This window comes from Mesoplodon densirostris, chromosome 12 (assembly GCF_025265405.1).
Source record: "Mesoplodon densirostris isolate mMesDen1 chromosome 12, mMesDen1 primary haplotype, whole genome shotgun sequence".
Classification (NCBI taxonomy): domain Eukaryota; kingdom Metazoa; phylum Chordata; class Mammalia; order Artiodactyla; family Ziphiidae; genus Mesoplodon; species Mesoplodon densirostris.
In genome coordinates this window covers 61,906,619-61,923,967 of record NC_082672.1, presented here as the reverse complement: position 1 = coordinate 61,923,967, position 17,349 = coordinate 61,906,619, and the positions used below count along the sequence as shown (strand labels likewise).

At 37.9% G+C, this 17,349-nt stretch overlaps 1 protein-coding gene across 1 annotated transcript in view; it reads left to right on the top strand.

The window, feature by feature from the left end:
* UFL1 (UFM1 specific ligase 1) overlaps positions 1-17,349 on the top strand; it is a 61,352-nt gene that overhangs the window by 28,272 nt on the left and 15,731 nt on the right. Inside the window, exons 7-10 of the mRNA XM_060115163.1 lie at positions 12,027-12,085; positions 14,419-14,565; positions 15,869-16,044; positions 16,682-16,861. Coding sequence (XP_059971146.1) covers positions 12,027-12,085; positions 14,419-14,565; positions 15,869-16,044; positions 16,682-16,861 — 562 coding nt within the window. The remainder of the gene's footprint in view (positions 1-12,026; positions 12,086-14,418; positions 14,566-15,868; positions 16,045-16,681; positions 16,862-17,349) is intronic.

Here is a 17,349-nt window from a genome sequence, read left to right as displayed (position 1 = left end):
AAATAGCTTTTATTATGTTGAGATATGTTCCCTCTGTACCCACTTTGGTAAGAGTTGTTATCATGAGTGGATGTTGAATTTTGTCAAATGCTTTTTCTGCAGCTATCGAGATGATCATGTGGTTTTTGTCTGTTCTTTTGTTTATGTGGTGTATCCCATTGATAGATTTGCTATGTTGAACTATCCTTGTGAACTTGGGATGAATCCCACTTGGTCGTGGTGTATGATCTTTTTTATGTGTTGTCGGATTCGGTTTGCTGATGTTTTGTTGAGATTTTCTGCATCTATATTTGTCAGAGATACTGGTAATTTTCTTTTTTGGTGGTATTTTTGTTTGGTTTTGGTATCAGGATGATGGTGACTTCATAGAATGTCTTTGGGAATGTTCCCTCCTCTTCAGTCTTTTGGAAGAGTTTGAAAAGGATCGGTATAAGTTCTTTGTATGGTTGGTAGAATTAATTCCCCAGTGCAGCCATCCCATCCTGGACTTTTGTTTGCAGGGAGTTTTTTTTATTACAGATTCTGTTTCACTTCTAGTGATCATTCAGTTCAAATTAATTTGTTTCTTAATTCAGTTTTGGAGGACTGTATGTTTCTAGAAACTTGTCCATTTCTTCTGGGTTGTCCAATTTGATGGCAGATAATTGTTCATAGTATTCTCTTATGGTTTTTGTATTTCTGTGGTATCAGTCGTTATTTCTCCTCTTTCATTTCTTAGTTTATTTAGTTCTCTTCTTGGTGAGCCTGGCCAGAGGTCTGTAGGTTTTGTTTACCCTTTGAAAGAACCAGCTCTTGATTTTATTGATTTCTTTTTTTTTTAATTGCAGTATAGATTTACAATGGTGTGTTTCAGGTGTACAGCAAAGTGATTCAGTTACATGTATGTATATGTGTGTGTGTATATATATTCTTTTTCAGATTCTTTTCCCTTATAGATTATTAAAAAATATTGAGTATAGTTCCCTGTGGTATACAGTATGTCCTTGTTGTTTATTTATTGATATTTTATGTATAGTAGTATGTATATGTTAATTCCAAGTTCCTCATTTATCCGTCTCTCCTACCTTTCCCCTTTGGTAACTATAAGTTTGTTTTCTATGCCTGTGGGTCTATTTCTGTTTTGTAAATAAGTTTATTTGTATCATTTTTTTTTTTAGATTCCACATATAAGCAATATCGTATGATATTTGTCTTTTTTGGCTTATTTCACTTAGTATGATAATCTCTAGTTCCATCCATGTTGCTGCAAATGGCATTATTTCATTTTTCTTATGGCTAATATCCCATTGCGTGTGTGTGGGTGTGTATGTATATCTTTCACATCTTCCTTATCCATTCATCTATCAGTGGACATTTAGGTTGCTTCCATGTCTTGTTTATTGTAAATAGTGCTGCAATGAACATTGGGATGCATGTATCTTTTCAAATTATAGTTTTGTCCAGCTATATGCCCAGGAGTGGGATTATAGGATCATATGGTAGCTCTAGTTTTAGTTTTTAAGGAACCTCCATACTGTTCTCCGTAGTGCCTGTACAGATTTACATTCTCACCAACAGTGTAGGAGGGTTCCTTTTTCTCCATACCCTCTCCAGCATTTACTGTTTGTAGGTGTTTTTGATGATGGTCATTCTGACTGGTGTCACGTGATACCTCATGGTAATTTTGATTTGCATTTCTCTAATAATTGGCATTGTTGAGCATTTTTTTCATCTGTATTGGCCATCTGTATGTCTTTGGAGAAGTGTCTGTTTAGATCTTCTACCTGCTTTTTGATTGGTTTGTTTGTTTCTATTTTTTTAACTCTCTTTCATTTATTCCCTCTCTGATCTTCATTATTTCCTTTCTTCTTCTGACTTTAGGTTTTGTTTTTTTCTTTTGATTCTTTTAGGTGATAGGTTAGGTTGTTTATTTGAGATTTTTCTTATTTTTTGAGGAAGGCCTGTATTGCTGTGAACTTCCCTCTAAGGACTGCTTTTGCTGCATGCCATAGATTTTGTATGGTTGTGTTTTCATTGTCAGTTGTCTCAAGGTATTTTTAAATTTCCTCTTTGATTTCATCTTGACCCATTGTTTGTTTAGTAGCATGTTGTTTAGTCTCCATGTAATCGGTTTTTTTCTTGTTTTTTTTCCTGTGGTTGATTTCTAGTTTCATGCTGTTGTGGTCAGAAAAGATACTTGAAATAATTTCTATCCTCTTCAATTTGTTGAGGCTTGTTTTGTGTCCTTGTACGTGGTCAGTCCTAGAGAATGTTCCATGTGCACTTGAAAACAGTGTGTATTCTGGGTTTTTTTGGATGTAATGCCCTGAAAATATCAATTAAGTCTAACTATTCTAATGTGTCATTTAGGATCTCTGTTGCATTATTGATTTTCTGTCTGGAAGATCTATCCATTGATGTGAGTCTGGTGTTAAAGTCTCCAACTATTGTATTCCCATCAGTTTCTCCCTTTATGTCTGTTAGTATTTTTTTTATGTATTCAGATGCTCCTATATTGGGTGCATATATGTTAAGGAGTATAATATCCTCTCCTTGTATTGATCCTTTTATCATTATTCAGTGCCCTTGTTTATGTTTTTTTATGGTCTTTGTTTCAAAGTCTGTTTTCTCTGATATGAGTATTGCTACCCCCTCCTTCTTGTCCTTCCATTTGCATGATACATCTTTTTCCATCCCTTCGCTTTCAGTCTATGTGTACCATTTGCCCTAAAGTAGATCTTTTGTAGACAGCATGTTGTAGGCTCTTGTTTTTTTTTTTCTTCACAATGGTGTATTACTTTGTGCTTTATAACAAAGTGAATCAGTTATACATATACATCTGTTCCCATTTCCCTTCCCTCTTGCATCTCCCTCCCTCCCACCCTCCCTATCTCACCCCTCCAGGCGGTCACAAAGCACCAAGCTGATCTCCCTGTGCTATGCGGCTGCTTCCCACTAGCTATCACGTTTGGTAGTGTATATATGTCCATGCCTCTCTCTCGCTTTGTCACACCTTACCCTTCCCCCTCCCCATATTCTCAAGTAGGTCTGTGTCTTTATTCCTGTTTTACCCCTAGGTTCTTCATGACATTTTTTTCCTTAAATTCCATATATATGTGTTAGCATACGGTATTTGTCTTTCTCTTTCTGACTTACTTCACTCTGTATGACACACTCTGGGTCTATCCACCTCATTACAAATAGCTCAATTTCGTTTCTTTTATGGCTGAGTAATAGTCCATTGTATATATGTGCCACATCTTCTTTATCCATTCATCCGATGATGGACACTTAGGTTGTTTCCATCTCTGGGCTATTGTAAATAGGGCTGCTATGAACATTTTGGTACATGACTCTTTTTGAATTATGGTTTTCTCAGCATATATGCCCTGTAGTGGGATTGCTGGGTCATATGGTAGTTCTATTTGTAGTTTTTTAAGGAACCTCCATATCGTTCTCCATAGTGGCTGTACCAATTCACATTCCCACCAGCAGTGCAAGAGTGTTCCCTTTTTTCCACACCCTCTCCAGCATTTATTGTTTCTAGATTTTTTGATGATGGCCATTCTGACTGGTGTGAGATGATATCTCATTGTAGTTTTCATTTGCATTTCTCTAATGATTAATGATGTTGAGCATTCTTCCATGTGTTTGTTGGCAGTCTGTATATCTTCTGTGGAGAAATGTCTATTTAGGTCTTCTGCCCATTTTTGGATTGGGTTGTTTGTGTTTTTGCTATTGAGCTGCATGAGCTGCTTGTAAATTTTGGAGATTAATCCTTTGTCAGTTGCTTCATTTGCAAATATTTTCTCCCATTCTGAGGGTTGTCTTTTGGTCTTTTTTTTTTATTTTTTAAGAAGATGTTGGGGGTAGGAGTTTATTAATTTATTTATTTTTGCTGTGTTGGGTCTTCGTTTCTGTGCGAGGGCTTTCTCTAGTTGTGGCAAGCAGGGGCCACTCTTCATCACGGTGCGCGGGCTTCTCACTATCGCGGCCTCTCTTGTTGCGGAGCACAGGCTCCAGACGCGCAGGCTCAGTAGTGTGGCTCATGGGCCTAGTTGCTCCGCGGCATGTGGGATCCTCACAGACCGGGGCTCGAACCCCTGTCCCCTGCATTGGCAGGCGGACTCTCAACCACTGCGCCGCCAGTGGAGCCCTGTCTTTTGGTCTTGTTTATGGTTTCCTTTGCTGTGCAAAAGCTTTGAAGTTTCATTAGGTCCCATTTGTTTAATTTTCTTTTTATTTCCATTTCTCTAGAAGGTGGGTCAAAAAGGATCTTGCTGTGATTTATGTCACAGAGTGCTCTGCCTATGGTTTCCTCTAAGAGTTTGATAGTGTCTGGCCTTACATTTAGGTCTTTAATCCATTTTGAGCTTATTTTTGTGTATGGTGTTAGGGAATGATCTAATCTCATACTTTTACACGTCCCTGTCCAGCTTTCCCAGCACCACTTATTGAAGAGACTGTCCTTTCTCCACTGTACATTCCTGCCTCCTTTATCAAAGATCAGGTGACCATATGTGCATGGGTTTATCTCTGGGCTTTCTATCCTGTTCCATTGATCTATCTTTCTGTTTTTGTGCCAGTACCATACTGTCTTGATTACTGTAGCTTTGTAGTATTGTCTGAAGTCAGGGAGCCTGATTCCTCCAGCTCTGTTTTTCGTTCTCAAGATTGCTTTGGCTATTCAGGGTCTTCTGTGTTTCCATACAAATTATGAAATTTTTTCTTCTAGTTCTCTGAAAAATGCCAGTGGTAGTTTGATAGGGATTGCATTGAATCTGTAGATTGCTTTGGGTAATAGAGTCATTTTCACAATATTGATTCTTCCAATCCAGGAACATGGTATATCTCTCCGTCTATTTGTGTCATCTTTAATTTCTTTCATCAGTGTCTTATAATTTTCTGCATACAAGTCTTTTGTCTCCTTAGGTAGGTTTATTCCTAGATATTTTATTCTTTTTGTTGCAGTGGTAAATGGGAGTGTTTTCTTGATTTCATTTTCAGATTTTTCATCATTAGTGTACAGGAATGCAAGAGATTACGGTGCATTAATTTTGTATCCTGCTACTTTACCAAATTCATTGATTAGCTCTACTAGTTTTCTGGTAGCATCTTTAGGATTCTCTATGTATAGAATCATGTCATCTGCAAACAGTGACAGCTTTACTTCTTCTTTTCCGATTTGGATTCTTTATATTTCCTTTCCTTCTCTGATTGCTGTGGCTAAAACTTCCAAACCTATGTTGAATAAGAGTGGTGAGAGTGGGCAACCTTGTCTTGTTCCTGATCTTAGTGGAAATGGTTTCAGTTTTTCACCATTGAGGACGATGTTGGCTATGGCTTTGTCATATATGGCCTTTATTATGTTGAGGAAAGTTCCCTCTGTGCCTACATTCTGCAGGGTTTTTATCATAAATGGGTGTTGAATTTTGTCGAAAGCTTTCTCTGCATCTATTGAGATGATCTTATGGTTTTTCTCCTTCAATTTGTTAATATGGTGTATCACATTGATTGATTTGCATATATTGAAGAATCCTTGCATTCCTGGAATAAACCCCACTTGATCATGGTGTATGATCCTTTTAATGTGCTGTTGGATTCTGTTTGTTGGTATTTTGTTGAGGATTTTTGCATCTATGTTCATCAGTGATATTGGCCTGTAGTTTTCTTTCTTTGTAACATCCTTGTCTGGTTTTGGTATCAAGGTGATGGTGGCCTCATAGAATGAGTTTGGGAGTGTTCCTCCCTCTGCTATATTTTGGAAGAGTTTGAGAAGGATAGGTGTTAGCTCCTCTCTAAATGTTTGATAGAATTTGCCTGTGAAGCCATCTGGTCCTGGGCTTTTGTTTGTTGGAAGATTGTTTTGTCACAGTTTCAATTTCAGTGCTTGTGATTGGTCTGTTCATATTTTCTATTTCTTCCTGATTCAGTCTTGGCAGGTTGTGCATTTCTAAGAATTTGTCCATTTCTTCCAGGTTTTCCATTTTATTGGCATAGAGTTTCTTGTAGTAATCTCTCATGATCTTTTGTATTTCTGCAGTGTCAGTTGTTACTTCTCCTTTTTCATTTCTAATTCTATTGATTTGAGTCTTCTCCCTTTTTTTCTTGATGAGTCTGGCTAATGGTTTATCAATTTTGTTTATCTTCTCAAAGAACCACCTTTTAGTTTTATTGATCTTTGCTATCGTTTCCTTCATTTATCTTTCATTTATTTCTGATCTGATTTTTATGATTTCTTTCCTTCTGCTAACTTTGGGGTGTTTTTGTTCTTCTTTCTCTAATTGCTTTAGGTGCAGGGTTAGGTTGTTTATTCGAGATGTTTCCTGTTTCTTAAGGTGGGATTGTATTGCTAAAAACTTCCCTCTTAGAACTGCTTTTGCTGCATCCCATAGGTTGTGGGTCATCATTTCTCTATTGTCATTTGTTTCTAGGTATTTTTTTATTTCCTCTTTGATTTCTTCCGTGATCACTTCGTTATTAAGTAGAGTATTGTTTAGCCTCCATGTGTCTGTATTTTGTACAGATCTTTTCCTGTAATTGATATCTAGTCTCATAGCATTGTGGTCGGAAAAGATACTTGATACAATTTCAATTTTCTTAAATTTACCAAGGCTTGATTTGTGACCCAAGATATGATCTATCCTGGAGAATATTTCATGAGCACTTGAGAAAAATGTGTATTCTGTTGTTTTTGGATGGAATGTCCTATAAATATCAATTAAGTCCATCTTGTTTAATGTATCATTTAAAGCTTGTGTTTCCTTATTTATTTTCATTTTGGATGATCTGTCCATTGGTGAAAGTGGGGTGTTGAAGTCCCCTTCTATGAATGTGTTACTGTTGATTTCCCCTTTTATGGCTGTTAGTATTTGCCTTATGTATTGAGGTGCTCCTATGTTTGGTGCATAAATATTTACAATTGTTATATCTTCTTCTTGGATAGATCCCTTGATCATTATGTAGTGTCCTTCTTTGTCTTTTCTAGTAGTCTTTATTTTAAAGTCTATTTTGTCTGATATGAGAATTGCTACTCCAGCTTTCTTTTGGTTTCCATTTGCATGGAATATCTTTTTCCATCCCCTTACTTTCAGTCTGTATGTGTCTCTAGGTCTGAAGTGGGTCTCTTGTAGACAGCATATATATGGGTCTTGTTTTTGTATCCATTCAGCCAATCTGTGTCTTTTGGTGGGAGCATTTAGTCCACTTACATTTAAGGTAATTATTGACATGTATGTTCCTATTCCCATTTTCTTAATTGTTTTGGGTTCATTATTGTAGGTCTTTTCCTTCTGTTGTGTTTCTTGCCTAGAGAAGTTCCTTTAGCACTTGTTGTAAAGCTGGTTTGGTGGTGCTGAACTCTCTCAGCTTTTGCTTGTCTGTAAAGGTTTTAATTTCTGCATCAAATCTGAATGAGATCCATGCTGGGTAGAGTAATCTTGGTTGCAGGTGTTTCTCCCTCATCACTTTAAATATGTCCTGCCAGTCCCTTCTGGCTTGCAGAGTTTCTGCTGAAAGATCAGCTGTTAACCTTATGGGGATTCCCTTGTGTGTTATTTGTTGTTTTTCCCTTGAGGCTTTTAATATGTTTTCTTTGTATTTAATTTTTGACAGTTTGATTAATATGTGTCTTGGTGTATTTCTCCTTGGATTTATCCTGTATGGGACTCTCTGTGCCTCCTGGACTTGATTAACTATTTCCTTTCCCATATTGGGGAAGTTTTCAACTATAATCTCTTCAAATATTTTCTCAGTCCCTTTCTTTTTCTCTTCTTCTTCTGAAACCCCTATAATTCGAATGTTGGTGCATTTAATGTTGTCCCAGAGGTCTCTGAGACTTTCCTCAGTTCTTTTCATTCTTTTTTCTTTCTTCTGCTCTGCAGTAGTTATTTCCACTATTTTATCTTCCACGTCACTTATCCGTTCTTCTGCCTCCATTATTCTGCTATTGATCCCATCTAGAGTATTTTTCATTTCATGTATTGTGTTTTTAATCGTTGCTTTATTCATCTTTAGTTCTTCTAGGTCCTTGTTAACTGTTTCTTGCATTTTGTCTATTCTATTTCCAAGATTTTGGATCATCTTTACTATCATTATTCTTAATTCTTTTTCAGGTAGACTGCCTATTTCCTCTTCATTTGTTAGGTCTGGTGGGTTTTTATCTTGCTCCTTCTCCTGCTGTGTGTTTTTCTGTCTTCTCATTTTGCTTATCTTACTGCGTTTGGGGTCTCCTTTTTGCAGGCTGCAGGTTCCTAGCTCCCGTTGTTTTTGGTGTCTGTCCCCAGTGCCTAAGGTTGTTTCAGTGGGTTGTGTAGGCTTCCTGGTGGAGGGGACTCGTGCCTGTGTTCTGGTGGATGAGGCTGGATCTTGTCTTTCTGGTGGGCAGGTCCATGTCTGGTGGTGCTTTTTGGGGTGTCTGTGGCCTTATTATGATTTTAGGCAGCCTCTCTGCTAATGGGTGGCGTTGTGTTCCTGTCTTGCTAGTTTTTTGGCATAGGGTGTCCAGCACTGTAGCTTGCTGGTCTTTGAAGGAAACTGGATGCTGGTGTTGAGGTGGAGATCTCTGGGAGATTATCACCATTTGATATTATGTGGAGCTGGGAGGTCTCTTGTGGACCAGTGTCCTAAAGTTGGCTCTCCCACCTCAGAGGCACAGCACTGACTCCTGGCTGCAGCACCAAGTAGGTCTTGTTTTTTTATCCAATCTGCCACTCTTTGACTTTTTTTTTTTTTTTTTTTTTTTTGTGGTATGCGGGCCTCTCACTGTTGTGGCCTCCCCCGTTGCGGAGCACAGGCTCCGGACGCGCAGGCTCCGGACGCGCAGGCTCAGCGGCCATGGCTCATGGGCCCAGCCGCTCCGCGGCATATGGGATCCTCCCAGACCGGGGCACGAACCCGTATCCCCTGCATCGGCAGGCGGACTCTCAACCACTTGCGCCACCAGGGAGGCCCTCACTCTTTGACTTTTGATTGGAGCATTTAGTCTGTTGACATTTAAGGTAATTATTGATAGATATGTATTTGTTGCCATTTTAAACCTTGTTTTCCAGTTGATTTTGTATTTCTTATTTGTTCCCTTCTTTTTCTTTTTGTCTTTCCTATTGTGGTTTGATGGTTTTCTTTTGTATTATGCTTTTCTCTTCTTTTTGGTTTTTGTGAATCTGTTATATGTTTTTGATTTGTGATTATGCTGCTTTTCAAGTATGTTAACGCATTCCTGTATCTACTTGCTATAAACTGGTAGTCATATAGGCTCAAACACATTCTAAAAAAAAAAGTCTGTATTTTCTTACTCTTCTCCCCCATATTTTTTGATTTCGATGTCCTCTTTTGCACCTTCATGTTTTTCCTTTTGCTGTTCATTGTAGTTATTGCTTTCACAGTAATTTTTTTTTAATCTGTGTACTGGCTTATTTAAGTGATTTACTTTCCAGTTGTGATATTTTTTTTTCTTTCCTACAGATTCTTGCTTCTTTTCTATTGAGAGAAGACCTTTCAATATTTCTTTTAGGATAGGTTTAGCATTGCTGTATTCTTTCAGTTTTTGCTTGTCTGAGACATTCTTTCTCTCTCCTAAATGATAATCTTGCTAGGTAGAGTTTCCTAAGTTGTAGGTTTTTCCCTTTCAGGACATCGAATATATCTTGTCACTCCCTTCTGGCCTGAAACGTTTTTTGTAGAGAAATCAGCTGATAGGCTTAAGTAGGTTCCCTTTGTAACTAATTCTTTGTTTTCTCTTGCTGCCTAGAAACCTCTCTTTATCTTTAACTTTTGTCATTTTAATTATAATCTGTCCTGTTGTGGGTTTGTTTGGGTTCATCCTTTTGGGACCTTCTCTGCTTCCCATACCTGGATATCTGTTTCCTTCCTTAGGTTTGGGAAGTTTTCAGCCATAATTTCTTCCAGTACGTTTTTGATCCCCTTTTCTCTTTCTTCTTCTGGGATCTCTATAATGTGTAGATTGGCACACTTTATATTATCCCATAGGTCTCATATATTGCTTTCATTTTTTTTCATTTGTCTTTCTGTCTGCAGTTCTTATTGGGTAATTTCCATTATTCTTTCTTCCAGATCATTTATTCATCTGCATCATTCAGTTTGCTATTTATTGCCTTTAGCTCCGCTTTCATCTCAGCAAATGAGTTTTCTAATTTTTCTTGGTTCCTCTTTATGGTTAGTAACTAGTTCCTTGTTACAGTGATCTGCATTTCTATTGATAGCCTTTCTTAATTCCTTCAGTAGTTTTATTACCTCCTTTTTGAGCTCAGGGTCTAGTAGACTGGAGAGGTGTTTCGTTTTGTGTTCTTTCAGGGGAATCTCTTGATCTTTTAATTGCATTTGGCTCCTCTGCTTCTTCATTTTACCTCTATTTCTCTTATGTAAGAGTTTAGGAGAAACAGTTATCTCCTGTGGTCTTGGAGGGCTGTTTTTATGTCGGAGCATCCCCGTGTACCCTGCATGAGTCTAATATTTTTGGTGTGAGAGCTGTTTTTAGTGTGGGGCCCTGCCACGTCTTTTCTCAGTATGTGCTGGCCGATATCCCATTGATGGGGGTGTGACTGGTGTTGTGATGACCAGAGCCTGCAATGGATATGAGCAGGGCATCCTCTTTGCTCTGTGGTTGTCACAGCCCTTTTGGGGACAGGGTCTGCTCACCAGTTGTTGGAGTAGAAGCCCCCAGATACATTTCTAAGCTACTACAGTGTGAGATAGGCAAGACTGGAGTGCTTCCACTGGGAGAAAAGCCACTGCCTATTCCTCCACAGGAGCTGTTTGCTGGGAGGGCACCTATGATCTTGCCTGTCACTCATGCAGTCTCACGAAGTATGCTCTTGTTGGCACTGCCCCGGCCCCTCCTCAATCATGGGAATGCAGGCAATCGACCTGGGTGACCCTCAGGCCCTGTGCTCACAAAACCAGCAGCGCAGATCCACTGAAGTCAGGCACCTGAACTGTCATAGTCGCACACCTGGACCTGCCCTGGGAGCTACAGAATCAGCCCAGACCCCAGCTCCACCTCCACATATGCATGCCCACAAAGCTTGCAGCTGCTAATGCCAGACTTGCCCCAGCCACAGGATCACCAGTAATCTGCTTGGAATTCCCACAGGTGCTGAGCTTACAAAGCCACCAGCAGCAGCATAAACCCGCGGATTGATCAGCTGCTGGGACACAGCTCAGATTTCAGCCCCACCTCCAAGTGTGGGCAGCACTCCCGGGCTTGCATGCTCCCAGAGCTCATAGAGGCAGAGCCACACCTGCTGTGAGCACACAGAGATTGAGGCTGCTCTGGTGGGGCCTTGCCCCTCCCTTTGCTTGAGGGTCACCCCATTAACAGTGGGGCTTCTATGGCAGACCCAGGCTCAGTCCTGTGTACACCTCCTGTTGCAGCCCAAAGCATACTCCACCCACTTCAGGCTGTCTCTGCACAGCGAATCCCAGTCCTCTCCCCAGGTCTGTCCCCTGAAGCCCAAGTTTCAGCAACTAGCCCCCATGCCCACTAGCAGACATGCGTCTGGCTGGGGAGTACAGCAAGGTGGTCAGGACCGTCTGTGCCAGCCTCTCTCTGTTCTGCCTGTGGCAGGCTGGTTGCTGCATTCTCCTCTGAGCCTCTGAAGCTCTCTTGCTGGCCCGGCTGATCTTCCAGTCAGTGAAGGGAGTTCCCAGTGTGAGGGAACCTTCCCTCTTTCACGAGTACCTCCCAGGGATGTAGATCCTGTCCCAATTCCTTTTTTCTTTTTTTTCCTACCCAGTTAAATGGTGATCTTTCTTGCAACTTTGGTTGTATGAGATCTGCTAACATTCAGTAGGTATTCTGTGAGAATTATTCCACATGTAGATGTATTTTTGATACATTTAGGGGAGGAGGTGAGCTCCACGTCCTTCTATCCCGCCGTCTTGATCTATGGTGTAATTTTTGCCTTCATTTTTTTCTTCTAAATTAATTTGTTTTTCATAAACTAATCATCCTAGTTTTTTTAATTCATAAGTATGTGTAACTCTATGATGAGTAAAATGTTTTTTTAATTTTTTTCCTTTCCATAAAGGCCTACAGCAGTGAATTCTTTGATTTCAAAATATGGATTTCAGGAGCAGCTTCTTTACTGTGAGTTTGCTTTAAAGGATATATCACTTAATTAGCTGTTGAATAGACTAAATGTAAAACTTAACTAATTTTAATGTTTTTACCTCTTTTAATCTTAAAACTTATGTAACTAAAATATTTCTAGGGGGCTTCCCTGGTGGCACAGTGGTTGAGAATCTGGCTGCCAATGCAGGGGACATGGGTTCGATCCCTGGTCTGGGAAGATCCCTCGTGCCACAGAGCAAGTGAGCCCCGTGCGCTAAAACTACTGAGCTTGTGCTCTAGAGCCCGCGGGCCACAACTACTGAGCCCACGTGTTGCAACTACTGAAGCCCGCGTGCCTGGAGCCTGTGCTCTGCAACAAGAGAAGCCACTGCAATGAGAAGCCTGCGCACCACAGTGAAGGGTAGCCCCCACTCATGGCAACTAGAGAAACCCCGCGTGCAGCAACAAAGACCCAACACAGCCAAAAATAAATAAATAAAATAAATAAATTTATTTTAAAAATGTATTTCTGGTTGAGAAGTTTCTCTATACCAATTTTCATATACGTGTCTTGTTATACCCACCAAACATTTAGTGTTGGGTACCTCAAGAGGAGTGGAATAAAAAAAAATTGTGTGTGTATAAAATACTCTGTTATGCATATGCATATAGAGATTTAAAATTTGGGGATTAAGAATAATTTTTACTTTGTTTCTTACAGATTTTTACTACATTTTCTTATGAAAGTAGTGTTTGGCTAAAAAAATTTTTACAAAAGGATTATAGCATTAAAAGTAAATTCTTAGCATTCAAACAGTAGTACGGTAATATCTTCAAAATAATTTTGGTCCATTGACTATTTTGTGTTTTTGTGGAACTCTTATGAGATTTCGAAGGTTTTTTTTTTTTTAAAGCTTGGCTGGAGTAATTTTTAAAAGCAGTGACTTAATCTTTCAACTCAGGTATCTGTGCAAATATAAAATTAAAATGAATAATGGAAAAGAAATTTAAATACAGAACCAAAAATTAATTTTTGTTTACTATATTTTTCAGAATATGGCGTTAAATTTAAATTTTTTAAGACAAATTTAAAATTAAAATGTGACGTATTTCTGAATTTCCATAATCGAAGTTGGTGAAATTTCATTATAATGTAAAGTTCTTCAAGTAATAACTGATAAATTGATAACTTTGTCTGAATTTAGCTTGGATTTGTGTTGTACAATCACAAAATTTTAAAATATGTGCTGCAGTCAATTGTGAAATCTAGACCTTTCTGATGTACTCTAATTTACTGAGCATTGGAATTCTGAAATTCATATGTAAACTAATTTTTATTTCTGTTAAAAGCTAACTTTGCTGAATCATTCTTTGTGCCAGACATCTTTTTTTTTTTTTTTTTTTTTTTTTTTTTTTTTTTTTTTTTGCGGTACGCAGGCCTCTCACTGTTGTGGCCTCTCCCTTTGCGGAGCACAGGCTCCGGACACGCAGGCCCAGCGGCCATGGCTCACGGGCCCAGCCGCTCCACGGCATGTGGGATTTTCCCAGACCGGGGCACAAACCCATGTCCCCTGCATCGGCAGGCGGACCCCCAACCTTCCCTGCACCACCAGGGAAGCCCCCAGACATCTTTTGACTGTTCTTGTTGGTTCACTTAGGAATAACTCCTTCCTATCTGCTTTGTCTCTTTTTAGGGTATTTTGATATTTAAAACAACAAAGTGTGTAGTCGAATGTTATAGTTTAAATAAAAATAATAAATTTGGTGTTAATGGCAGCACTAGTAGGTGGCAGAGTTGAGGTTTGGACTTAGGCTATCTGGGTCCATATCCATCCTCTTAACCATGGCATTATATTTCTGTTATAGGTAGGATTAAAATGTGTTCCTTCCATTTAAACAGTGGAAATGTAATAATTTATACAGATTTTCATGGCTTTATTTCACACTGTTGATTCTAATAGGATCCAGGTGTCTTGATTTTTCTAAATATGAGGAAATTGAACTTGGTAACACTAGTGATTGTGTATTATCTATCCTCAGAGTGTATAATTGTCTACTTTTAATCATGAGATAAATATTGGCATTTTTTTTCCAAAATTAGACTAAAAAATTCAACATTAATTAGTTTGTATTACAGTTCAGTATCTTTAGCTAGTTGCCAAAATTTCCTGAATTTATGACCTGAGTATTCTCATAAATGGCAGGAAAGTTTTGTCTAAAATATAATGTCTTTATTTAGTATGAAATTTAAATTTTAAATTGCTTTTTTAAAGTGTAAGAATAACTAAATTGTGAAATTTTAAAGTGTTTTACTTTTTGAGATTTTTACCTGCTCTGATTTTTTTCTGTTTGTTTGCTTTTCTTTTAAGCTGTTCTTGAGGAACTTGTTAATAGTGGACGCTTACGAGGCACTGTGGTTGGTGGGAGACAGGATAAAGCGGTGTTTGTCCCTGACATTTACTCCAGAACACAAAGTACTTGGGTGGATTCATTTCTCAGGCAGAATGGCTATCTGGGTAACTTTTTTTCTTTTTAACTAAAAATCATTTCTAATATTAAACACATTCTTAGAAAGATTGTACTAGCCCTGGGAGTACACATGTACTTTACTGTTGGCCAGCAGACTATAATGGTTCTCTTTGAGTATAAAAGTAGTCATCACACTGTAGGTTTTTGTGGGTCATGTAACTGAGTTTAATTCCATAGTTATTGAACAGTTGTAATGTAGAAAGGCCAGAAGCTGGTATTGATTGTTACCAGCCTTCTAGTAATGTGATACATATATATATAAGATACTTCAAGTTCTTTTTAATTCATAAAAAGTAATTATATTTATTATATCTTATAACTTATGAAGTTGCTTGGTTTTTTAGTTACATAATCTTAGAAATATTGTATTGCTGTCAGTTTTACAGTGTTCATTTTTATTAGTTATCCAGTACTTCAGAAACATAGAAGTTATTCTAAATTTTGTTTCTGAGGTTCCATCATTTGGATAAAGTAGATTGATTGAATTTAATCATTAAAACAGGTAGCATATATATATAAAACTCAGTTTGATCAATTTCATAACCCAAGTCAAACTATGTAAGGGATCAGTTACCTATAAAGTATACCTATAAGTCATTAGTGTTCAGTTTAAATGTGTGCTAGAATGAATACTGGCTTGGCTTATGTTTTCTTGACTTTCTACAATGTGCCTTCTCAGTTTCTTCAGCCAAGGACTTGGATTAGAATTTTGTTGTAATTAATTTCCTTAAATATTATTATTTGAGGACAGAGAGAGCATGGTAGATATCTCTAATAACTTTAATGGCTGCAAACTTAAGTCTTAATTTTTTTACTTTTGTTTTATATGCTAAATCTTTTACTAGTATAAATTAGACTAGAGATTGCTTTGTCCTCAGTTGTCTAATGAAACATTTGAAAAATAAGTTCCATTCCTTTAGTTAACTATAATCAAAATTCCAGTTTTTGTTTCTCTACTTAAATCATTACATTCCGTTATCCTCATTTCTACTTTTATTGCTCTTTAGTCCTCATGTTTCCCTTTGACTCCTCAATTGGAGAGTAAGAGACAAAACTGAATTAATGAAGTACTTGAACCAATTTTTCTACAAATATGTTTAGTAATAAAAATTTGGGAAGGTAACATAACCAGGGAATAGGCTATGGTACACTTCTATGTTTTATTCTTAAAAATCTCTATTAGAATACAGTGCATTCACAAAGAATAGATTTTGGTAGAACTTAACTTTTTCTGAGGTTTCTAAAAGGTGTGAATGATGATTCTATTCCAACCTCGTGATGTATTTCTAGAATTTGATGCTTTGTCCAGACTTGGAATCCCAGATGCTGTGAGCTACATAAAGAAAAGATATAAGACTACACAACTCTTGTTTTTGAAAGCAGCTTGTGTTGGTCAAGGACTTGTGGATCAGGTGGAAGCATCAGTAGAGGAAGCCATCAGCTCTGGAACATGGGTTGATATTGCAGTATGTTTTATCTTTTTCTTATTAATTTTCCTTTAAACCAGTGACAACTGATACTTCACTAGTATATGGCCATTTTAAGAATTAGGATGTAGCTTTCAGGAAGGATACTTTCATGGTTGGCCGGGGGAGGAGGGGTATTAATGAAAATGTTAATTTCAGATAGTAGAAAGAGCTAAGAAGAAATGTATTTTGGAGGCAAAGTTATCAGGACTTGAAGTTGGAATGTTTTTGAGTTTTTGAGAGGAACTCAGTGTGACTTGTAGGTTTGGGGCCTGACCAACTGAATGGAGAGTGGTTCCATTAATTGAGATGGGGGAGCAATGGGGAAGAGAAGATGGGAGCTGGGAGTCTGAGGTCTGGAGGCGCAGACCACGTTGTTTTGAACAGGACATGTTAAAATGTGAGATACCTGTTAGGTACATGAGTGGAGGGAGGTTAGGGAAGCAGTAGGATATGTGATTTCAGAGTTCGGAGTGAGGATAAAGGTAGAAATACAATTTGGGAGGTTGTCAGCATATAGATGGTTTTGAAACCATTGGACTTAACGAGATCACTTAGGGAGAGAATACATATAACAAATGGTTTATCTATATTATATTGCATTTATACTTTGTTTTCATTTTGTTTGTAATTCTAGCCTCTGCTACCCAGTTCCTTATCAGTGGAAGATGCTGCAATATTGCTTCAACATGTGATGAGGGCACTCAGCAAACAGGCTTTAGCTGTAGTCTTTAGCGATACTATTGTAGTCAGTGAAAAATTTATAAATGATTGTACAGAACTGTTCAGTGACCTGATGCACCAAAAAGCTGAAAAGGTATGCCAAATTTCCTTTCACCTACTAATTTTAACAGTACTTTCACATTAGAATCATCTGATGACTTTTGAAAAATGAGGTAAGCAGTATACCCAAAACTGAACACTGTGTTTCATACATTATTTTCCTTCAGTGCATCATTCCTTTTTATTTCCTCTCCTGGATTTGTTTTTCTCCTTCATTCCCGTCAGAACATAGAGTTAGAACTTAGGAAGCTGCTTTTATAAATTGAAATCTTATAAATGAAATTATATATTTCACACTTAAGTCACCTGAGGGTATTGGTCCAACATTAAAATCCATAAAAAATGATGCCTGTGGATTATATACATAAATGTGTAGTATATTTATCAATCAGTACACATTATATTTACTAAATCTAGCAGAGCCTCATAATTTTACTTATTTGGGATATACCAACAGGATAACTTACTGAGGAAAGAAATTGTTACTATTAAAATTGATTAGTTCCTCAGAGCAACTGCTAT